General features: G+C 43.4%; 1 protein-coding gene across 4 annotated transcripts in view; it reads left to right on the top strand.

Annotated features, from left to right (window-relative positions):
* The window catches only part of LOC119463362 (golgin subfamily A member 4), a 47,794-nt gene continuing 23,126 nt past the window's right edge, over window positions 1-24,668 (top strand). For 2 of the 4 annotated variants that reach the window (XM_037724175.2, XM_037724177.2), the window contains exons 1-10: window positions 1-261; window positions 2,664-2,782; window positions 2,859-2,960; window positions 3,920-4,174; window positions 7,063-7,269; window positions 9,091-9,192; window positions 10,275-10,482; window positions 12,990-13,162; window positions 15,453-15,576; window positions 19,330-19,458. In XM_037724175.2, the coding sequence (XP_037580103.1) occupies window positions 2,684-2,782; window positions 2,859-2,960; window positions 3,920-4,174; window positions 7,063-7,269; window positions 9,091-9,192; window positions 10,275-10,482; window positions 12,990-13,162; window positions 15,453-15,576; window positions 19,330-19,458 (1,399 nt within the window). In that variant the 5' untranslated portion in view covers window positions 1-261; window positions 2,664-2,683. The remainder of the gene's footprint in view (window positions 262-2,663; window positions 2,783-2,858; window positions 2,961-3,919; window positions 4,175-7,062; window positions 7,270-9,090; window positions 9,193-10,274; window positions 10,483-12,989; window positions 13,163-15,452; window positions 15,577-19,329; window positions 19,459-24,668) is intronic. The other 2 variants (XM_037724176.2, XM_037724178.2) reach the window with 2 other exon arrangements.

Genomic DNA, 24,668 nt, shown 5'->3' with positions numbered 1-24,668 from the left:
TGAACAAATAACTATGGCGCCGCCCATGTAGACGACCCTAAAAGCGAAAGAGGACCACGTAGCCAGTTTTTCTTAGCGATCGTATTTGCAATAAAGTGAATCGCCGCGCCGCTTCGCTAACAGACCGGAAAGCGAGAGCTTAAGCGTGACTGTTCAATTACGGTGACAGCATGATCGAAGGAGGATGAATGTGTCCTGAAAGAGCTGGAGGGAGCGGTCCAGCGACACGCAAACAGATGTTTTCCGGCCGCTCGAAATTGGGTACGTCCTATTTGTTCGTTTGCTTCTATTTTGCGCTTGGCGGTGACAATGACCTGATTATCACTTAGTGGAAGGGTAGCGCCAGGGGCAGCCGATCTGGCTGTAACTGACGTGGCGGTGCGGGCTGAATGCCGTTCGAATTTCGTCAGCTAAAGCTAAGCTTAAGCTGCTTGTCACAAGTTTCGCGTTAATTTGCGATCGCCGATTGCTGTATCTAGGTTCCACTTGACCCTAAAAGCTTTAGGAGCTCATGCGATAACCCTGTGCTGATAACTGCAGCATTTTGTTTGTTTTAATGTTTTTAGTCGTATTGTCGAAGAGCAGATATATTCGAATAACACGGGAAGTTTCTTCTTCTTATTGTCGTTTGGGGACCGGTCACGCCGCGTTTTACGCTGAATGTGATCGAGGAACAGAAACATAATTTGCTGTATTCAAATATGTGCCTCTCGGGATTGCAATGAAACTTTGCGGTTTGATTTTTCGCGTGAATGTCAGATCTTAGACGACGCTGCTGATTACGTTGCGCATAAAGGGATTGACATGTCGCATGACGCAAGAAAATTATCAATTTAGGGAATTATAAGCGTCATCGAGACCAAGCCCGTAGAGGTTTGGAATGAGATGAGAAGGCTGAACCTTTTCTCGTCTGTACGGCAGCTGTCCTAAATGATGAACGTGTTTCTCGCAGCCTCAATTGTTCCGAAGGTTGTCGGTTTCTTTGCTAAAGTAGGGTAGTAAGCTGGGCAGGTTAGCGGCGCAGCTAACCTAAATTTGTTAAAATACTCGAATGTAGCAACATCTACATACCCTTCGCAACAATGCTTGCGCCTGCACACACGCACACCCTCAGAAATGCAAGATGACAAGAGAAATAAAGTCATACAGTAAGAATTTTCAAAGAGTCACAGGCTGATCTAAGTGGTTTTGGTTGACATAGACATTGGGCTCGTGGAAAAAGACACCGACAGAGCAAAATACCCCTGCCATTCTTTCACTTCACTTGTCATTTTCTATTAGCACAATGTTTAATCATAATAAATGTATTTTTTCTAGAAGGCATAGTCTATCGGTGAAGATGTAGTTATTAGGTTTTATCAGGGAACACGATAAGTGGCTGGCTTATGCATGTGTCACACCCCTCAAGACGTCATTCCCTCACACTAGTTAACAGTGTGAAACTATTAGATAATAGTTATGTCAAGGCAACACTACTAATGAAAACCTACTGCCAAAAGCACGTTAGTCAGCCACAGTGTACAAACAATCTGCAGGTTACCTTGCTTCTTGTCAAACAGTTTCCATTTGGAGCAGCACAGATAAATCTCATCAGTAATCATGTAATGCAGTATTGCTGTGCATCTGAAATAAACACCAGCTGCTAGATGCACACATTTGTACAATTGAAGTGGCATGTGCAGCACTTCGGTGCTTTCTAAACTGCTTTTGGTTTCAGCACAGTTATGTTTATCTTGTTCAGGTAGCGTCATGGTTGATTCCATATCCTAGGCATCAGCATCAGGATGCTGTAGCAGCTGTGTTTGTTGTTGAAAGCATTTAAACCCATTCTGTTGATATTACCTCTTTGGAAGTCTGAGCCATTTGCGACTCATTGACCACTGCAGCCTATAGCTAATTGAGTCCACTGCAGGACAAAGGTTTTTCCCATAGATTCCCATGGATACCTAGTGACACCTAATTTGTGTTTACCAAACTAATCCTATGCCTGCAAATTTTCTTAACGCATCACTTCATTGAATCCTCTCTTGCCCTTGCCTACATTTCCCTTTTCTTGGCATCCATTCTGCTGCACTAACAGATCCCTGGTTACACGCTCGATGCATTCCATAGCATGACGAATTCTGTTTCTTCCTATCTAAACTAGAGTGTTAGCTAAGCATCTTTGATCCACATTGCTAGTTAGATTTGGTTAGGATAGGTTATGTCAAAGTCAGGTTAGGTTTGTTTTACGTAGTGTCCTTGTACTGTGCTGTATTGAAGAAAACATATTTTCTGTTTCTAATGTAACCTGGCTTAGTATAGCTCCAGTAAGGTGCCACTGACAGAAACTGGTTATTTACTTCACACGCTTCATAACCTGCCAAACTCTTAATTCTGTCTGAGCTGAAATGTTGTCTGCGCATATTATATCTCTAATCCACACTGCAGTTAGGTTACACTTGGTTAGCTTAAGCTAGATTAGGTTGGTTTTGCATTGTGCCCTATTAGTGCTACAGCTTGTACTGTATTGAAGAAAACACATTTTGTTTATCTAACATTACCTTGCTACTTGTGTAGCTCCAGTTATGCACCACTTACAGGAACTCTGGATTGGGCCACCCCAGTTAGCAGCTGAAGAGTTTGTGCCGGTTCTACCTTCGGTTCTTTCCTTTTTTTTCCAGCGTGACCTCTACGATCCACGATGGACGACCCCGACCACAAGGACTTGCTCATCCAGCAGCTCAAGGACATTGTCAGGTCCAATGAGGAGATACTCAAGAAGAAAGAGAAAGAACTGGAGGTTTGCCTGGCTTCTTTTTATTTTGTTCTTCATATTTTTTAATCCCTTTCCTATTCTTTTTTCCTACCCATTGCAGGACAGTGCAGCAAAGTATCAGAAACTGAAGCTCCAGTCGAGGGCTAAAATCGCTCAGCTAACAAACCAAGCAAAGGCTCAGCACGAGGCGTCGCCCGAAGTGGTAAGAGTGCTTGTCGTTGCCTGGTACTTGCCTTACCTAGTGAGCTTATTAACTTTGGTTTGGATGTGTATGTTTCCTTCTTGAATACCAAGCCTGAAAATTGCAATTTCTATATGCTGTAGCATGTTATGCTACGTGCATCATTGCTGAGTTGCTGTGTCACCCTTGTTGTCGTCAATGTCTTTTTTTGTGTGTGTGTCCTATAGGCTGCAATTGTGTCTTTTTCTATGCACGTTGAAAACTTTATCTTGGTGGTGGAAATCCATGTAGATGCTGTAAAAAAATGTCATTCGGAGAGGCAAAGCATCATTGGAAGAGGTGGTGGGGGGGGGGATGGAACTTCGAAACCCTGACGCCAAGCTTGGATTACCAGGCTCAAGTAACAGTAGTAATTATGTCATTTAGGCAATAATAATAAGTAAATCATGTCTGTGATCAGTGAGTCATGATTGCAAAGAACGGGAAAAGGCAGGTGAATGAGGTGAATGTCTCCTGTTTAATGACTAATTGGGTAATTGTGTTGGAATAGTAGGTGATAGGTTAGACTGATGTATATAACAGGTGCAAGGTGATAAGATACCACCCCATGTCAAATTCATTCAGTATTCTGAGTGGATGAACTAGTTTCTCTATTCTTTAACCGTTAGTGATTGACTATATAAAGTGCATGCCTTTTCTGGAATATTTTGGCCTATGTACAAGGTCGTCCGCTCTTAGCAGGGGTGATCAAGGAAACAGCCATGAAGTTACATCTTTAACTAGGTTCAGAAAAACTTTTATTTTGGTTTGTTGGCTCTACGAAGGTTACAGGTATTTCATATAGTTCCCGTGCCTATATCTTGCTGTATACTGTCGTGGTTTTGGACAATTGTATTTGTAACATTATGTTTAGGTCAAACCTCAGTTTGTGTTGCTACTCGAATGCCACTATGTTGAGGGGCTCCGTTACACTTTGTCAGGAACAAGGTGAAGATGCATCAAAGCCCACAACTCCACACCACGACGCATCTGTGGAAGCGTCAAGGGGTCGTGTCCGGGTCCTCAAGCATCAACTGGACGAGGCCAAGTCGCAGCTTCACAAGAAGGAGCAGGAGATGCAAACATTGCAGCGGTCATACGAATCCACTGTCGAGCGGCTTGAGCAGCAGCTGCTTCAACGTGACCAGTTGCTGATGGAGAGCGCGGAGACTCCTGGTGGCCAGACAGCGAAACAGGTGGGTTGCTGCCTGGCCTCCGAGATTTACGCATGCCGTTCGAACCTGGTGGCATGCGCAAATCTTGGAGGAAACGATTGCTGCTGAGAACTCTGTTGTTGTGTATAACAGTTTCAGATGGTCAATGAATGTATCAGTCAATGCTTATTGTAGTGCCCAGGAACAGCCTATCGGTCTCAATACTGCTGCACTTGGCATGACACATCACTATGCACAAGTTCAAGTTCTGTTTATTTCTTTACATAAGCGTATGAGGCCATGTACAAGTTATAGAAAGATAATATGGTTACGATAAGGTTTCATAACATAGAAAAGGTACAGCTATGTACAACACATGCACGCATGTACGTGTGCACACAAGAAGGTTTTTCTTAGAGAACACATAAATGGCATATTGTATAGCAGAGATAAGAAACCAGACCACTTGCTGACATTACCCGAGAAAAGTCTGTCTCTAGTCATTTAAGCCACTATGGGAATCGTGAATGTTACATGGATTTCTGTGATAGTACTATTTGTACCTCCTCCTCGGACCATGTGTCAATCTACAAATATATTAGGTTTTATCCTGTTCAAAATCAAACAAAAATGACTGAGAGAAAAAACAGTCTGCCCTGACTTAAATTCAAATTCACCCTGCACCATAAATTAATATGATCATCATCATAAATTTAATGATCATCAAGTTGCCTCTGATTTTTCAAGAAAATTTATAGTACTTTGTGTGGGACCATTGTGTTATCACCGACAATGAAAAACACCCACAAAGTATGTTTCAAATGCCACAAGACTGCACTACAATGCAGTACGAAAAACCAGCACAGGAAAACTCTGAACAATGTTATAATTTTATCTCTGTGTTGAGGTAAATAAACAGGCTATTTACCTGAACAGATTTAAGTAACGGTCATTGTGTCAATGTACATGGTAATGCCGGAGTAGGCAAGCACCTGTGTCATTTATCAAGTAAAAGGCTTTTCAGATTCTTAGCAGGCTGCACTACAACAAATTAAATTATGACTTACTGACAAGCTCTTAAAGCTACCCTGATCGACTTAGGAGCCATTTGGTAATAAGAACTGGCAACAAAAGTTGCTCTGTCACTATAAGTAATGAAAAACTATCACTAAATCGACTATTGATTGTTTTATTTGTTGAAACTGTCGATAGTGCAAAAAAAAAAATACTGATAGTACTATAATGTTGGTCCAGCAACATTTTCTATTGACAGTGCTACCAATAGTTTTGCAATTGTTGGCTAGCGATATTACACAAAATTTTGCGGTAATGGGCAAAGCAGAGAACTGGGCTTGTGTCGGATGGTGCAGCAGCCAATCGGAAATGGAATGAAACAAACACAAAAGGGGGGGCTGCTTCCCTTACCTAAAGGGACTGACGACCATTCAGAATGTGAATCGAGATGGCCCAACTGATGGAAAGATTGTGTCTCATATTGACTGAAACGAGCACCCTTTTCTTCATTAAGCAAGGACTTGTATATTATAATTCTTCACAAAAAGTAGAGAAAAATGACATTTGGCTCCCCATGTAGCAAAAATATGACAACAAATAGGATGCCCTATCACGTGTCCTTCCATTAGTATACACAGCTTCTGGGTTTTGTTGTAATATTGCAATGCAATACACTTTTTTTTATTATACGTTTTTTTTAACTTACAATGTGCAGCTAAATCTTCGATTGTGAGTAAAAGAGAGGTGCTGCCTTCGTGTGACGACTCGCAGTGATGGGGACCTTTCAAAATCTCGGTCGTCGCTTTTGCTGCCATCGTCCGTCAAAACATCATGTTTAGGCACTTGTTCGTGTGGATTTAGGTTCTGATCTTGCGTGCGAGCTGGGACTTCCAATTCCAAATTGTTGAGGCTCTTTTGATCGATGATATATTTGCGATCATGAACACATTGAAATGGTGGGGGGTGCTACTGTGCCGTCACTTGCAAATGCGTGGTTTCATTTTGGATGAATTGGCTTGGCTTGTCTATCGGCAGAATAAGGATGGCAGGCGCAAACTGTGACGTAGGCATGTACCTAGCAAAAAAAAAAGAAGTGATAGAAAAATGTGTACAGCAAAGAGCACTCATTTCAGCAGCTTGTTCTTTCAAAAGTGCTTGAAAAAGCCGAAATGCAGATGGCTAACAAAAGTTGCACTTCGTCCTGCAAAAGCCACCCATTGTGCTGCTTTCCCAATTTGCAAAACGGATTATCGGCATTGCTCTCACTTCTGAGGGTTGCTGGCATCGGGACTCCTACATTTTTTTTAGAGAATGCTCAGATCGAAAAATTCTGCTTACAGAATTACAATGTGCTTTTGGAAGTAACTGCTGCAGGAATGAACACTTCCGAGGATGAACTTCCTCGTTGCGCCATAGAAAACTGGGTCCCTAAAAATCAGTCTGTCAGTCCCTTTAATCTGTGGAACCTAGAAGGACCGCAAACCAGAGCAGTACGGTAGGCTTTGCCATACATGACCTCTGCGGCCACTGCGCGTGCATAGCGTGTGGATACACACGTGCAGGAAAACATTATGTGCACGCAGAAAGACATGCAGAAAAACAGTATGTGCGGTACACCATGTGGTCTGATACCATCTATAGTACCAGCGATACCTTTTATTTATAGTCAATATCTCATAATGACTCAACTATCATTGGTATTGATAATACTATTGATAGTTTTGAATCACTAGTTCGCTAGGCTTTTCTTGGGTTTGAGGGGTTTTCTGGAATAACTTTAGAAGTTACGCGGGATCTGCAACTGCTTGTTAGCTAAGGTGGTTCAATTTTGAATGCTCAGCACGCGTACTCTCCAGACTTTGGCTCTGGTGTTCTGGTAGAGTAGCCAATGCCAGAAGTGGCTCGTCTGCATGCAGTCTTCTGGCCAGAGGCAGGACGGTGGTGGGAACAGCGGTGGCAGCAGCAAGGAAGAAGAGCGTCTGTACGCCCACATGGTGTACAAGGACTCCAAGATCCTCGAGCTGAACAACCAAATTCTCGAGCTGGAGCGGAGGATCCTGGACCTGCAGGAGAATCTCCGCGAGAAGGACCAGGTTCTTCAGGCACGCAGCAAGGCCATCCAGGTATGCATCGTCTATGTGCAAAAAAAAAGAATGATACTGTTATATGTGTGACTGCTGTTCTAGCTAAAATGTGTGGAAGTCTCGCTCTTATGGTGAAAATGCAATTTAGCAATATACTGTATCTTCCAGTCTATAAGTTGCACCCCCCTCAAAATGGCAGTTAAAAAAAACAAAAAAAAAAAACGTATATATAAGTCACATCGGTGTATAAGCCACAGCTGTTCAATCGTTAAGGGATTTAAAAAAATTGCAGTGACGTTTCACTTCGTGAACGCGAGTCACGCACATGCGTATGGGTGCCATATAATTGCGATAGCAATGATATAGACACTCCAGGTGCATTTCTGCCGTCGTGGTCACTGCGATGTTTCGTATAAATACAAGGGTGATAACATCGTCCCCGCGTGCCGTATGTTTATGTGCGAATGAAAGTGTGCGACGGTGAGCCGAATCGCACACAAGGGAGGAAAGCGCAAAGGCAGCTCGGGAGGCTTGTACTCTGTTAGCAACTGCGTAGTTAGCACAGCGGCACGCGCCGTATCTTGAAAGCGATCTGCAGATGCGACGACTTTGGGGTTCATTCACCTCGCGGTTGTCCTGCCGCCGCTTGCGTTGCTGCTCCGTCCTTCTCACACGGCACTCGACAACTTGATCGCGAAACGAACCCGGTACCTCTATAGCACGCACACGACCCGTAGCAACTGCCAGAGGACACAACCCAGCGCACGTCGCGTGGCCATAGCATCCAATCCGGTTCTGATGGCAGCTTTGCTTGGGGATAAAAATGTAAATATGACGCACCGACGAAAAATTCTGAAAAAAGAATGCGTCTTATACACCAAAAAAAATAGGGTATGTATAGACTGTGAACATGCACAAGAAGCTGTTGGCATAATATTTTTTTAAGAAGTTGCATTTCTGCTGCTCTATGGAGCTTTTAATGCTGCAAGTTTTGAACTTCAAAGGGGAAGACAATCATTTTGAAAGAAGAAGCGACACAGAAAGCGGCTTAACAATTTATTGCAGTCAAACCTAGTCTAAGACCCTTCATTGATTGCTCTTCTTGGAGCCCAGGTGTAGCCAAGGGATGTAAAATCCAATGATGAACTTAAAAGAATAATGAACTTGCACCAGCTTCCAAACCCTTTGTTAGTGCATCTTCCTGGTAATAGTAATTGAGGTTGTGAAGTGATAGACGGGTCATTAGCTAGAAATGAAGCCAGACTATCTCCTCTCCTGATTCCATTTGAATGGCAGTTCATACCCCATAGCATATACGTAAGTTGTATAGCATTGAGTGATGAACAACACAAAATGATGATTAACAATCATTTGACCAGCTGTCTGCATTTTGCCCGCTAGGTTCTGTCCTGTTATGTTTATTTTTTACATTACATTGCCAGTTTTATTGTTTCATTTTTAAAAGAAATAAATTATTTTTGCATACTTTATTTGCATCCTCTATGTACGAAAGTAATCCCCCTAATCAGTAGCCATGGTTGCAGTTGTGCACTGTTCACAGATTCTTTACCATGACTGTTGAATTGGTTGCCTGAACTACATGTTTGAAGTGCCGACATTCGTGCCAGTTAGCAAAAATGATTACTCTTGTGGTTGAAAGCTGTGCACCATATGTTAGATCTAAAAGCCAGCCTCTCTCATTGGGTTCATTACCCAAACTACTTGTTCGATGTGCCAACTTTTGTGCATTTTGGTGGCAAATATTTCCATACTGCCACTAGAATACTATGCATGGTACCTCAGGTTTAGAGCTCAACCCAACCCTTCTCATGCACCCTCGTGCATTCTGTGACCATCCAGCTCATGACGGAAGACCTCAGTCTTCGAAGCAAGACTGTTGTTGACGACCTGGACGACACTCGGACCGAGATGCGGTTAATGCAGCAGAATTTCTTAGAACAGGTAAAGAAAATGCCCTGCGAAAGCACTACGCTAGCCCTTTCGAATCTCCTTGCCTTGTGCATGTAACTAAACTTCGGCACTTTGCTTAGCGTTACCTTGGCTGCGCATTGATTGGCAGTTCACTCCTTATGCACCTTTCTTGCTTTTCTCTGAGCTTTGGTTGGTTGGCGTGGACTCTCTCTTGCTTTTGAAAGTGAGCCTTTCATACTTCTTTGCGTTGTCTAGACTATCCTGTGCTTGACTAAGTTAACAGTGCTTTTTATTGGCTCTTCATCTTTTTTTTTTTTTTTGCATTGTCACTGTTCTTCTGCGATGCCCAAGTCAATGTCACATCTTTTCCTGTCCTGCTTTCGTTACCCACTGCTCTCCTGAGACCTGTCCTCTGACCGCCTTTCCTTCCACAAGTTACCATTTTGCCTCGGAATGTTTCACAAGATGTTCACCAGAGCTTCCCACCTTGGCACTCTCTGTGCTGCCTTCGATTGATAAGGTTAGGTTATAGTGTTTTAATAGTGTAGTTGTGAGAGGAATTCTTCACTATTCTGGAAATTTTACATGGCCAGCTAAGTGTACTTCCCTGAAAAGTTTTTAGCTCTCTATGGCTGGCAGTGTTGTGTAAGTGAACTATGGAAAGATATGAGTATTGTGTTATCAGAAAAAGGTATATCTGCCCTGGTGGGGCACTGGCTTTAGCATTCTGCAACTGAACACGATGTCGTGGGTTTGATTTGCAGCTGCAGTCGCTGCATTCTAATAAGGGTGGAGTGTGGAAATGCTCATGTATGTAGATTTATGTGCGCTTTAAGGAACACCAGCGGGTCGAAATAATCTGTGAGCATATGCTCGTAACGGATATAGGCAATAGCAATGGTATTTTCGTGTCGGACACGACTTCGTCATAACGATGTTTGACTGTTATCGGGAACATAGCCTTCAATTAGAGTTGCAGACGGCAGTAGCTTGTGTGGCCCACATGACATGACCTAACAGAATGAAATTTTTTCTTTGCCGAACCTGGGCCTCCTAAGCTTTTGATGCCAACAGTACGAATAAAATTGACACTGCTCTCAACATCATAACAGGAAATGTCATGGAAGCAGCGGGAGGCGTCCCTCACTGCCGACCTCAACTCGAACAAGAGCCGAGTGGTGGATCTGGAGGAAAGCTTCCGGAAGCTAGAGTCGGCCAGGTTCCAATTGGCGACGCACAATGCGGAGCTTCAAGAGAAGGTGGTCCGACTCCAGGAGACGGTGGAGAAGGCGAAGGCAGACCAGGCAGTTGCATTTCAGGGTAAAATTTTTTTTAGGCCGTCAACAGATGCACTTGTGGGTTCTGGCCACACTTCAATAATGGCGAAATGCAAAAGTGCTTGTGTAGTACTTATCATTCTTCATGTTCTAATTGCTGGCAGGTCGAAGACTTGCAGTAGCAAACACGATTGCACTGAGCACTCTTCAGTTTTTTTGTTGCCATCGAGCCATTTCTGTTTTGGACATTGAACTACATCACGCACAGCTGCCCTCGCCTTCCGACGACGAGGCGAGGGCCGTTCTTAAGCGTGAAACATCAACCATCTCACGTCAACTCTGCAGCCACGTGTTCCTGTCGTGCGTCTGCGAAAGCCAGGCGTGGTACATTTCCCTGCCTTCTGAGGAGCAAGAAATGTGGAAAGGATAAGTTGCGCAGTGACAATGACACCAAACCTAAAAAGGCCAATGAGTCTAAAAAACTCAGCGTAAAACTGCAACAAAAATGGCTGAAGTTCAGGTCTCCTGTGCTTCCTGTGCTGCTGATGCATATGCTCTTTTTCATCAATCACCGGTTCAGGTGCATGTTGATGAACTTGCAAGGCATAGATAGTGCGCACCTGATGACGCCTGTGCTTTATCAGCAGCGTGACATTGTGGCGCCATCTAGCATGTAAAATGCGAATGACAGCTGTTGCCTCCGAGACTTCAGTGCACACCGTTGCAGCTTCTTCCACCTTTACTTTTTGTGTCATAGACATATGATGCACAAGAGGCTTCAAACAAGATGATACGAACCAAGGCAAACACTAAACACCATAAGAAAGTAATTTAATAAACATTTGTAACATAAGAATATACGGTATATAAAAATATATAAAATATGATAGCATAAAAACAAATAAGCAGAAAAGTAAATGAGTAACGTTGCAAGCAAAGTTTGTGTATGGTTACCCATCTCAGAGGCATTTATGACTCGCAAGAGGCTTCAGATAAGGGGATTGACGAAGCAGGGCAAACAAAAATTATAATTTGAAGTAAAAGAGCTCTTGATCTAGTCCATTGGCCACTTGAAGTGCTCATTGTCAGCTGACTAGAAACAATGGTGATCTTTCACCTTTTTGCTGGTTTACAAAACCCCCAATTGAAAAAATTTTCTGATAGAATTGTGCGTGCCCTGAAGGAAATAAATTGTATTTTTTTACTGCACACAGTAGAACCTCGTTCAAACTTTTTGGGAATAAACACGAAAAAAAAAGGTACCAACTAGGAAAACGTACATCCGAAGTCACCCAAAAAAATTTTACCGACTGAACTTGACATTATAGTAATGTGAAGTGTTCCACGAATTGTTGCAGCACGAGATGCCGACAGACACGCTTAGAGCTTGTGGGGCCCTAGCAGCGCGAGATGCACGTCATTTTTTCAGAGTCGGCAATCTTACGTTTGCGCTCCTTCAATTTGGCTTGGGTCAGCTGCTTCTTCAAGTGGAGCATTTTGGTGAAAAGTTCTGATGGTGTCGTTCGGTGCGATTGTCCTGGCATGAGATGCCAACGTTGAGCTGGTAGGGCTCGTGCGACCCGAGACACACATTGTCATTTTCCTGTTGTGTAGTTTTAAGACGGCAACGGGAAACCTAAATGAAATCGAGCTGGTGGGTGAGGGCGAAATACAGTTGGACCTTGTTATAGCGAAGTCGTATCTGACACAAAAATACATTCGTTATATCTGATATTCGTTTAAGCATATATTCGCAACACACTAATATTGGCGAGAAATTTTTACGTTTACTTCGTTATATCCGTGTTCGTTATATTGAGGTCTGACTGTACCATGCCGGCAGATAAGAACGTGATGCTCACTTCGCACCGCCTGCAGCAGGGAACAGTGGCGTGTTTGGGTTATTGCCTAATAAAAGCGTGCAGTATGCTTCCAACGGCACTACGCCCCATAAGCTGTGAAATTGATTAAGGAAGATGCTTATCACAATAGGGTTGGCAGTGATAGCTGTGAATGCAGCATGTGATGACGTGAGAGGTGATTTGCTGGTACTGGAATAAGAAATGGAGTGCGTGGAGGTGTTTTCACGTGAGACATGGGGGCAAGTATTGTGGCGAAGCGGCTGCGGCTTACAGCTACTGTTCTCGACCACACGTGCCTCGCTCCTTTTCTGGTTTACATGGGATCTAGTAGCCGGAAAACATATCGTACAATCGCAGTTTGGTGATGTACTGAACGTTGGTGCCAAAAAATTTCGTTTTTTGGGGACGTATGATCCGGTAAAAAAGAAGCTTAACTGTAGTGGGTAATTTTTTGTGTTCTCTATCGCGAATGTTGGCACTGGGAAATCGTACAAGACGGGATCATATCAATGAGGTTCTACTTTACTTTTATCTGCACTACCTTTTTTATGTATAAATCCCAGAAAAATACAGCAGTCTATTCGATATTCGGCGTTGGTATCTTCAATTCATATTTGTGCTCAGTGAGACAGTTCATTATTTCAATGCTGATACTTATTTGCCATTCTCTTTGCATGCTTGCCTGCAGCCAAGATTAACTCCCTCACGAAAGAGCTGGAACAGAAGTCAGCGGCTCTGGAGGAAACGCAAAAGACTCTTCAGGAGACGACGCGGGAGACCGACAACAGGATACTGAAAGCCAGGGCGCTCGAAAGGCGTCGAGCCAAGCAGTTTGAACGTGAACTGCAGGAACTAAAGAAGGTTTGCGAAACAAATAACAAAGCTGTTTTATGTAATGCTACATTAGGCAAGTAGCTCATCGACCAGCCATGGTGTCTCGGGCATAGAGCATTAGAATGACAGACCCAGACGACATAAGAAAGTCCCATGGACGTCCCTAAAGAATCCACCTGTCCCGCATCCCAATGGCGATGTCTGGTCGACTTTCAAGTGACGTCCTAATTGGCAAGGCCCGAAAAACGCTCCATCACGGACATGATTGGAATGTTAAATCAGCATGTGAAATATTTTTTGCGAACATGCATCAGGAGGTGGCGTGCCAGATCGTTGTGTGTCTGCTTCCCAGACGGGCGGACTTTTTAAGTTTACATAATATTTTAGGTTATCCTAAGAGGGACGTACCGAGGACGTCACATGCGGACCTTTTTTTTTTGCCCACGTATTAGCGGTCAGCCTCCTAGAGGTTCAGTCTTTCAGTCTCCGAGAAAGAGAAACATGCTTTCTGATATGTTCAAATGATAACACAAAGCTGTTGTAAAGTAATGGAACATAATCTCTAAAGCCATAATAACTCACTCAGAAGTTAATGAACCAGTTTACAGTCAACAGTCATAGATCAGATCTTTCAAGTATAACTCAACTCAATGAAATAACTAATGACACAGCTAATGCAATGAATGATGATGGCCAGTTAGACGCAGTATTTTTGGATTTCTCTAAGGTATTCGATGTAGTTTCACATCAGGATTAAATTGCAATTGGCATTCAAAGTAATATAGTATCACGGATTTCTAGCTTTTTAGAAAACCAAAGACAAAAGTGTGGCACAGAGATCTCTCGCAACAACTTGATGTTTATTCCAGAATTCCCATAGGATCAGTTCTTGCACCCCTCTTATTCCTAATGTATATTAATGACCTCCAGTTCTTTGTCGAATATCCCGTTCAGATGCGACTTTGCTGACGCCTGTCTTTTATATACAGTTGTACATAACACATGCAATGAAATAGAACCTAATAAATCACTGCAGTCAATCTGCTCTTGCTGTTAAACTTTAAATATGAAATTAGATATGTAAAACTCATTGCGTCTCATTTACCAACAAGAAAAAGCTACTTAATTTTGTATATACTCTTGGAGGCACCGAAATTAGCACAAGTGATCAGATGATATATCTGGGCCTTACCCTCACATCTGATTTTAATTGGAAACCCCATATTTCAGCCATATGTCAAAAAGCTGAAAGAAAACTGTCTTTCTTGAAAAGGAAATTGCATAAAGCTCCCATACATGTCAAAGTAAATGCTTACAAGACACTAATCAGGCCAAGCTTAGAGTATGCCGGTTTAATCTGGCGTCCCTATCAAAAACACTTAATCAGCGAAATAGAATGCATACAAACATTAGCTATTAGATTCACATACTCAGACTACTCAAGGTAGTCTGGTGCTTCCGGTTTGCTTACGAGGGAAAACTTGCAACCACTTTCACAACAAAGAATCATTTCTAGTATAAAACTTATGTATCTCTTATACCATGGTCACTTCAAAATACCGAGATCTCATTGTTTGCATGCGCCTTTTAAGCTCTCATCGAGGCTGAACCATTGAAAAGCAATTCGTCAACTCTTAAGTCGCATTAATGCCCACAAGTACTCCCTTTTTCTGTCTTATTGGAATAATCTACCAAACATCGCTGTGTTGTGATACCGTTGATTCCTTTCTAAATCACATCCAATGCATTCAATTCTCACTGTGAAAGTTTATCATCGCTAATAATTGCATGAATTTTGTGTTGTTGATGCAAACAAAACCTGTTCATGTACACATTCCTGCATGAGGTGTGATGGGCCTGCAGTATGTTCAAATAATAGTAAGAAAAAGCTATAACATCTCAAGCTCATACATACACGAATTTGACTATTTTCTGGTAGCATTGACTGAAACCTTTAGTTGGTTGGATATCCAGTGCCGGGCGAATGGTCCTAAAAGAGGGAACTGCCCATCTGAACTTCCGCACGCAGTGTATTAGCTGTTCTCCAGGCAGCAGTATTGTAAAACACATGATTCAGTCAAATCTGATAGTGTATTGCATTTGATTTGCAGCGTACTGGTGGTAGTTGTTGAAAAGTACGGGCTGACGCAGTAACCTGACAAAGCATGAGCCAGCAGGACCTTCAGTCGGGATCGAATTAACTGGACTTTAAATAACGGAGGTCTGCTCTAGCTCGAACCCACGTTGTACCAAGAGCTTGCTTTTGTTTTGTGAAGTCCTTGCATATCACTTAAGTGTACTTGTCTCCTTCTTGTAGGGAAACTCGGATGCAACGCCGTCGGATGTCACGACTCTGCAGCAGCGCATAGCCGAGCTTGAGGAGGAGAAAGGTGCGCTTCAGCTCAAAGCCCTGGAGATGGAAGATGCTCTCTCGTCGCAAGGTTCTTTTTTTTTCTCGTGTTCCCCCCATATTGGCTCATCAATTCATACCCGGGGCTTTTCCATCTCCATCTCACGCGGCGATTGAAGAACGGAATTTTGCGGACCGCGGCGAAAACGATTCACGAGCTTAGTCACGATCAGCTGACCCTCCCAACTCCCTCAATTCTGGTGATCGACATGCTGTAGAAGAACTTGGGCTTGGCCTAGTTTGGTTATTTACTGCATGACTTGTTTACTGCTAAAGAAAGTGACGACCAAAGAAAGGTATGTGAACAAAGACACGGGTGATGTCGTTCGTGTTTCTTTCGTTGACCTCGTCTTTTGTTCAGCAGTAAGCATTACCACGCAGTGATCAACATTAGGCAGAAAAGCAAGAAAATCTGCGGGCTGGAGCCAACGTTTTCGACAAGGGGACATGTCTTTGTCGGGGCTTGTATTTTGAAAAATCAAATATTTTGTACTCATTGCTTTCTTTTCCCAGTGGTACATCTGAACTGTGGATAGCTTTTATACAACTTTTAATCCAACTCTCTCTTTTCACTGTTTTAGCTTATCCTTGCTTACTTCGTGCTTACTTCGTGCTTTCTGGGAAAAACTTAAGTCCACCAGATCGACAGTGCCTCTTAAGACATTAAAGCTGTTTACCGATTTTTTTTTATTAATTGAAGCTTTCATTGGTTGTTAACGAGTTAACTGCGCTGATCCGAGATGCAGTGTAATGAAGATCAGTCAATCCTGGAGAATTCGTGGGCCGGTCTTGATACCAGTGCGTGATATGTGTCCTCGCAAGGGTTTGATATGGTCTGTAACATAGACCCATCATTGAAGCAGTGCCACATTGTAGCACCAACATGAACTTGTGTTTTGCTTTGTGTACGAGTGTCCAGCTTTAAACGTTTTTTTTGTCTGTTTGCGTTCATTCGCCACTTACAATCACAGTGTGATCTGATGTGATCACACCGCAATCACATCAGATCACAATCAGATTCGATCAGAAATGGCGGATCAACAAAGTTTTTGAAGCAGGCCCAGCTGGCGAGCACCCTGCCAGCAGCATCGGCGCACCAGTTGCCATAGCAGCAGCAAATTGGGAGGCACCTCTCAGCATGTTAGTGCACTGAGCCAATAGGAGAGTCGCATGCATCGCTAACTTCGTCAGATTGGCCTCTGATCTTTTTATGATTATGCTTTTTCTTTGTACTCATCGTAAGTGAGGAGGGTGGGAATAGGAAAGCAAGAAGCTTTGAGCTTTCGAACGAGACCAAGATGGCAGCGCTCAGCAGCGGAAAAGACGAAAGATGGCTCTGTGAACTCCGGTGTCCTTGCGAGGTTTTGAGCTCCTTTCTCACTGTCTGCGCTGACAAATTAATCTTTTTTAGGCACTTAGAGTGAACTTTCAGCTGAATCGTTTTCATACACTGTAGATTAGGCATTGCAGATGCCAAAATGACTGGTTTCCACATTTTTGTTTTTTTGCAATCTTCGCAAGGGGATCCCTGCGTCCCTCCTTAACCAGTCGGTCTAACCAGTAAATGTCCCCACCACGTAACTGTCCCCCCGCGTGTCCCAGCAGTGTAACTCGGCAGCTCTACCTGGAAGCTATTGCTTGACATTCTGCCCAATGTTTTCTAGCCCAATGTTTCAACTGTCCAAGACCTCTATCTGCAGACTTCCTGCTTTCTGGGAAAACTAAGTCTACCAGAGATATGTCAGTGTTCATTACTGGGTTGTTTTCTTTTATTCATTGTTTAAAGCATAGCTTTGTTTGCCGACTATCCGGGGATTCGTGACATCGCCTGCTGTCTTGCTGAGTAGGGTATAGCGAGAGGCCTCAGTAGAATCGAAAAAAAAAGAAAAAGTAGAAAGCAAGAAATCACGAGAACAGCTACGTTCCGTAGTTGTAATGTAGGAAAACATTTCCAGATGCATTCTGGTGCATTCGGAAAGGGAAACACATGCAGAGGAGGGCGTTATTTTGTCATCGGTTGGGCACTTCAACATGCGTGTCAACAAGCGACAGTATTTAAAGCAAAACCTTTGTTTGTCCGCTGCAGATCTGTTTTTTTTTTTTTTTGTGCACAGTACACTGTGAGTTTTTATTTCTGTCTTGCCGGCTCGTTAAACCTTCTCTTGTACAATTCCCACTGTGTGAGGGAATCGACATGTTTATTTGTTTGTTCTTTTGTAATCCCATAATTCCTAGAAGAACATGCGGCAGACTCCCACCTTGTCATTATCATGACTACTCAATCCTTTTTCAACACTTCCAGTTTCCTCAACCTTGCCATAGTCATTTGTGCACACTTGTCTTCTTTCTTATTTCTCTTTCTTATTTCGTAGTTGCTTAGGAAGCTGCTTGTTGCCATAAGCTGCTTGTTGTCATGACAACAAGTCCCCTCATGAAAACATTGGCTCCAGCATGAGACGTTCCCTTGTTCGACTACTGTCGATCACTTCAGCTCTCCCATCTTTCTGTGAACCCGTTTGTCTCGCATGGACCTCAATTCTGGGTTATGCAGTGACTTGCCAATAGCCCTAAATGTTTTTTGCACTTAACCATTGCTTTGTACTGGCTCGAACTTTGCAGCAAGATCGCATTTCTTGGTCCACGTTGTTCTGTGAAACACTTGGTTTGTCCAGGAAAAAATAATAAACCACCATTGTAATTGCACATCACCATCGGGAGGCAAAGCTGTGAAAGAGATAACTTTGCCACCTGTTGGCAAATATAAGTTTGGACATACCACGATGTGAGCCAAAAAGAAATAATCTTGTTGCTAAGTTCAAGAGAACGCCAAGCTGTTGTAAGGGAAAAATTCTTTTTTTAATGTTGTTAGGATGTTAGTAGGGTCACCTCCAAGACTGCAGGCTGCACAGGCAGTTTGCGGGAAAATTTAGCTTTATTTACAGCTTTACATATCAAATGCAAGCTGGTGATATTCTAGTGGAGGTTTAAGGGGAAGCCTTACCTCGAGGGCTACTATCTAAATACATGTGAACACAGAAATAATTTTGGTCAGTTTCCACTTTGCTGAACTTGCTGAGGTTTGTTGCACTCGAAAGATATGGTTAAAATTTATTATCTGTAGGCAACAGATCCTTTATTTAAGCCATCTGTTGTTTTTGCAAATTGTTGAATTCTTGAAAGTTGCAAAATTAAATAAAGAACCTAAGCATAAGTTTCAAAACTCTAGCTAGGCAACAAAAAGTGATATCACAATCTGTAAGCTGCACCTACTGAAACATCTAAGCAAACAAAATTGATGTATCGTACAGTGCTCTGATATCAGCCTAGTCATTTGTGAGTAGAACTTTCGCAAAACCTCTGCAACTGTTGCGTCAATTTCATATGAGCTGCAAATTGATTTACCACATTTGGCCACTTGTGATGCCCTGGCAGCCGCAGTTTACGGAACTGCGATATCCATTTCTGGTTCAGAGTTATGGATTTGTAAGCTTTATGCCACAATTCTTTTTTTTTTTGTTCGACTTTTTCATTTTTGAAAATATTCGTGAGAAGTGTGCTGCCCTATATCAGAATTTTGCATGCAACGGTTGGTAGTGTTCAGCTTTCTCTCTGAAGTGCAACAATTTTCATTAATGTCGGTTCAATGACTGCCTAATGATGGAATTTCTGTGTTTCACATGTATTTGAATCGGGAAATTGTCTCCTCGCTTAAACTTCCCCTTAAGCGAAAGCAGTGAAGTTGCAGCCTTGCGTGCCCCACCCGTTCACATTTTGTTGCGTGCAGCCGCAAAGCTGGAGGAGATGGCCGCCAAGGACAAGGTCATCGAAGAGCTCAAGGGTCAGGTGAAGGCCGCACGAGACGAGAAGATCTCGCTCGAGGTGCAAGCTGCGCAGATGGAGGAGCAGAAAGAAAGTGAGAACGACCACCTCTCCTTCCTCCCTTCATTTTCAACTCGGCTCATTTTTAAAGCGGAGCTTTTTTTGCCCACCTTCCCGGAATCGGCGTGGCTGTCTGGCTGCTCGGTCGGTTATTGTCTTGCCGGATGTACCTACTTGTGAATGGAGATATACAGGGTGTTTCAGCGAACACTTTCAAAATTTATTTAAGGTTGTCTGTGGCAGATAGCCCAATTCTAGTTAATGAGCTGGTCTACTCGAAGAGGCGGACATTACTTGAACAAGAAATTGAAATGCATAATCAACTAATCAACAAAAATTTACTAATTATGTTTTCACATAATTACCTGATGGCCCATATTGCAATTTACAAATTGTCGCCGTAAAGTTCGCAAGGCAATTTCACTTGAAATTAATTCTCAGGATGCCACCAGTTTCAAGATATTAATTGCCGAATTTTGCGGAGAAATGCATTGGCATTCCAGTAAAGTTTGTGCTTCAATGCATAAAGTCACGTTTTGTTAAGAAATTAACTCGAATGCCAATGCATTTCTCCGCAAAATTCGGGAATTAATATCTTGAAACTGGTGTCATCCCGAGAATTCGTTCCAAGATCACCTTGCGAACTTCACGGCTACAATTTGTAAATTGCAATATGGGCCATCAAGTAATTAGTTAAAAACATAATTAGTGAATTTTTGGTAATTATCCTATTATGCATTTCTATTTCTTGTGCAAGTAATGTCCGCCTCTTCGAGTAGACCAGCTCATGAACTAGAATTGTGCTATTTGCCACAGGCAACCTTTAAGAATTTTTGAAAGTGTTCGCTGAAACACCCTGTATATATACATAGACAGGGTGCCCCAGCTAAATGTAGCCAATTTTTTAAAAACGACGGAGTGTGGTAGGAGGCTCAAACCAACTCAGTGGTGTTGAGGATCACGTGGCCTTGTCTGCGGTACTTTTTTCATTTTGCAAAGTCAATTAATCAGTGTAAACTAATTGCCTAACTTCTTAAATACAGTAAAAGCTCGATGATACGATCACGGCTAATACGAATTTCCGGATGATACGAATTTTTCCATGGTCCCGGCTGCGCCCCATTACTTTGCAACGTGCTAGAGAACGGTTGTTACGAATCGATTTTCAGCCTGCGTCGGTTGATACGAATAAATGCCGCCCCACCGACGGCCGCGAAAGAGAACAGCGCGCAGTCACGCGCTTTCTCTCCTCTTTTGGTGCGGAGGCGCGGCGCCGGACAGCGCGGACTCCGCGACTGGGCGCGAAGAGTTTGAAGCGGTGGCGCTTCAAGAAATAAATGCTTTTTACGTACATGTGCCTGAGTGAATTCACCTCTGACTCTTTAATTTAGCTACAGTCGAATCTCGTTAATTTGAACACGCTTACTTCGAACATACCGCGTACCGACAATGCTCTTAGCAGCGCGCCAAATAACGCGGCGGCGCCTCCGACCGGCATTGCTCCGACACCGCCATAGAGCAAAAGTTCAGGAGAGACCCCTCAATGCCGCGCGCGAAGGAACGGGGGAAAAAAAAAAATAACCCGCGGCGGAAATTTCCCCCTCTCTCAAATTGCAAGGTCGCCGTTTCTGCATCGCACCGGAACAAGCGTGTACGTGCCGACTAGAGTGTTCTAGACAACCGTATTCTAGCACACACTAGTGCCGATGTCTCAGCCACGCGGATAAAATGGCAGTGAACCCTTCTCCTCCATTTTCTAGTCACATGTTGACCTTGCACGCTGCGGCAGCAGCGCAGAGGGAAGCAGCGGCGGAGGCACAGTCGGGCCAACGAAACTGCCACGCCCGCAAACGCTCGCTTCCCGATAACGGCAGAAAACGAAACTTCAGGGGGCAGCTAAAATAAGCTGGCGCCAGCACGGCGGCGGGCGCGCAGCGAGATGTGCGCACGGAGTCGAAGGTGAGAGAGCTACGAGGGAGTTGAGAGGGAGGGCGAGGGGAGCCACCGAAGCGGCGGAGTTGACGCGGCCATATCCGCTTCCCTGCCGCCCTCCTCCCTCACTTCGACGGTCCTCCGCGTGCACCCGTGTGCCGGCGCAGCCCGCTCGCTCCCTGAAGCTTCGTTTTCTGTCGTTATCGGGAAGCGACCGTTAGCCGGCGTGGGCAGTTTCGTGGCCCGCGCTTGCTATGCGCTTGCGCGCCGCGATATTTCACGACTCGCACCGTTCGTGCATCGTGCTATGGTGCACGAATACTTCAAAAATACGTCCTTTTAATTCGAACAAATTTTCGGGCCCCTTCGAGTTCGAATTATCGAGATTCGACAGTAGTTTTAATTGTGTTTCGATGATACGAATTTCGGCTAATACGAATATTTTTCGTGACCCCCTGAGATTCGTATCATCGAGCCTTTACTGTATTGGCTTCACCAAGAAAGTGCCAATATGAAAGTTGTAGATCACATTTAAAAATGGCCGACTGAAGTGTTTGCAACTAAGTACCATTGATGGAGCTTCGTGTAATTGCCTTTAAAGAATGCCCGCGAAATACAAAAACAAGCGCGTGATAGCGACACTATGTCAGAACCCCCAGACGACCGACCAGTAAGGGACATTATTGGCATGCTTTTTTCGAGACTCACTCGCGTGCCCTGTCGCAATCGGGCGCACAGAGCGAGCGGCGATGATAAAGGTGTGTCGCGCTTAGAGCTGACGTGGCATAAACATATCATTTGCTCCACATGTGGAATGAAGCCCGAACAAACAAGGCAAGAAAAAGATATCTAAATAAATAAAAAAAATGAAGAAGTTTGGGCTTGAGTAAATGTTGAGGGCAGAACTCTTTAAGCAGGAGGAAAATGCAATTGTCATGTTTTACTCGTTCGCAATCTTATCTTACTAGCGAGAGTTGCTGGTGCGTACCTTGCGGCCACCGGTAACGCCAAGCCCATCCTGGAACTATTGTACGGATATGCGGATTTAGTTTCTTGATCGTTCGTCTGGGAGCACTGAAATAATGGTGCTATGACGTGCTTGTTTTTGTATTTCGGGGGCTTTCTTTAAAGGCAATTACATGAAGCTCGATCAATGGTACTTAGTTGCAAACACTTCAGTCGGCCATTTTCAAATGTGATCTACAACTTTCGTATTGGCACTTTCTTGGTGAAGCCAATATTTAAAAAGTTAGGCAATTAGTTTGTACTAATTAATTGACTTTGTGAAACGAAAAAAATACCGCAGACTAGGACACGCGATACTCAACACCATTGAGTTGGTTTGAGCCTCCTAGCACACTCCATCGTTTTATAAAAAAATTGGCTACATTTAGCTGGGACACCCTGTATATTTATACACACATAAAGGCTATATGAAAGTATGTACAAAGTGGCCAAAATAACCCTTGTACTGACCAAGTACGCCCACCTCTGTGTTAAGTAACGAAAAAATAAGTTCTTACATAAAATCATAACATATAATGTCCGCTCGCAGCCATCTCTAAAGCACATGGATCTGTTTATGGTATGATGAATTATGTTAATGTGATAATGGTAAGGGGCCGGTGTCGCAGAAAATTCGGTGTCGGCATCGGCGCCGGTGTCGGACGTCAGTGGCGTTGTCCGTTGGAGAATATCATCCCATATATATTTAGGTATATGTATATGCCCCACCTTGCTATATGACATGCGGTATATGCAGGTTATATTGCCACACCATTCTATCACCAAAGTTGCTCACACTTTGTCTTACATTCTTGACAAAGTTATTCCTCAGAATTTTGAGAATGACAGCCCACAAGCAAATGCCACGAAACAAAACACCGACAGTACATGCCTTTTATGTTAAATCTTCTCCGACTGAAATATTAAAAGTGCGAAACAATAACAGAAACCTGAAAATGATGTAATTCTTTTGGCGCGGCTGTGCACTACCTCCGGAATCGACCCACGCAAGTTTCTACCACGTTTTTGCGTTTCTACCACGTTTCTACCAGAAAGCTCGCCTTCGTGCATAGCGTTCGCTACAGTGTTTCCTGGTAAACATGACGGTTACATAAGCTACAGCTGCCAGGAACTGTCAGAAGCAGGCAGGGATCTTTGAATGCTATAGCGTTCCACTCTTGAAGGCGAAGCTTAAGCGTCCTCCAAGTTATTAATAGATTTTTATAAATTTAGCTACTCCGTCTGTGTGTCTTTGCTTGTGTGCCTGTTCCTGGCCAATCTTCCAGGATCGGCTTGTCCCACTAGGACACAAGGGGTACAGAATCCTTAAATGTTGCATTGTACGTGCCATACTTTTCTGTCCACACACCTGTCATCACCATTCTTTCTTCGACAGGCACCGTACATCGTCTTCATCCTTGTGACATCGCTGCATATACGTCTCCCACTGTCTGATTTGGTGCTCGCATTTCGGCATAGCTTGTGAGCTTTGTAGTAGTGCATAGACATAAAAATTGCATGGGAATAAGTTTTGGACCTTTGTGGTGGACAAAGAAACACTTCATGAGACTACACATTGCAATAGCACGAAAGTAAACGAAATTGTACGTGTCACCATTAGTTGGCAAGCATTATTTACCCGCTTCACTAAAGTGGGTAACTTCACTATAGATTCCAATATGTTGTGTTCGATCTGCATATTTTTTATGTCTTTGTAGCAGTACTGGTGCCTATTTCTTATAGTTGTAGAAATTCTACCACACGCTTTTCGTACATGACAGGGCGACACTTGTCATTGGCAAGTACGGGGTTTCAGAGACTATTGCAAAGTGTTTTAGTTTGATACTTAAGTTGGTTTCGAAACATCAGACCCGGCAGCTGTCGACATTATCAAGGCATCTTGAAAACACCGGCAAAATTTGCTAATGTTGTGGAGCAAATGAGGGCTGCAATTTTTTAGCGATTCCTTTTTCACTGCTATTCCCTTTTGCGCTTCATCAGTGGTCAGAGCAGCGCTCCACTCACGTTATCCATGGGATCAGCCGGCCATGAACGACGGGAGATTATAAGAACGGCATAAAAGCGGAAGACATTCCTTCAATATCACTGACGAGGATAGTGCACGAGGACGTTACTCATAAACAAATAAGCAAGAGTGCTGTGCGTGTTTGTTCTGATTGCGCTCACGTGTGGCAGCAGCTGTAGTTTACAGATTTCACTCTAACTAAAGAAGCTCGGGTGGCCGAAAAACCTAAAATACAGGACTTCTCTGCTACAGCATACCCTGTAGCTCTGTCACTTTTGAAT

The sequence above is a fragment of the Dermacentor silvarum genome, chromosome 9 (assembly GCF_013339745.2).
Source record: "Dermacentor silvarum isolate Dsil-2018 chromosome 9, BIME_Dsil_1.4, whole genome shotgun sequence".
Lineage (NCBI taxonomy): Eukaryota > Metazoa > Arthropoda > Arachnida > Ixodida > Ixodidae > Dermacentor > Dermacentor silvarum.
The sequence above is the reverse complement of the archived record's forward strand: the minus strand, read 5'-3'. Positions and strand labels throughout refer to the sequence as shown.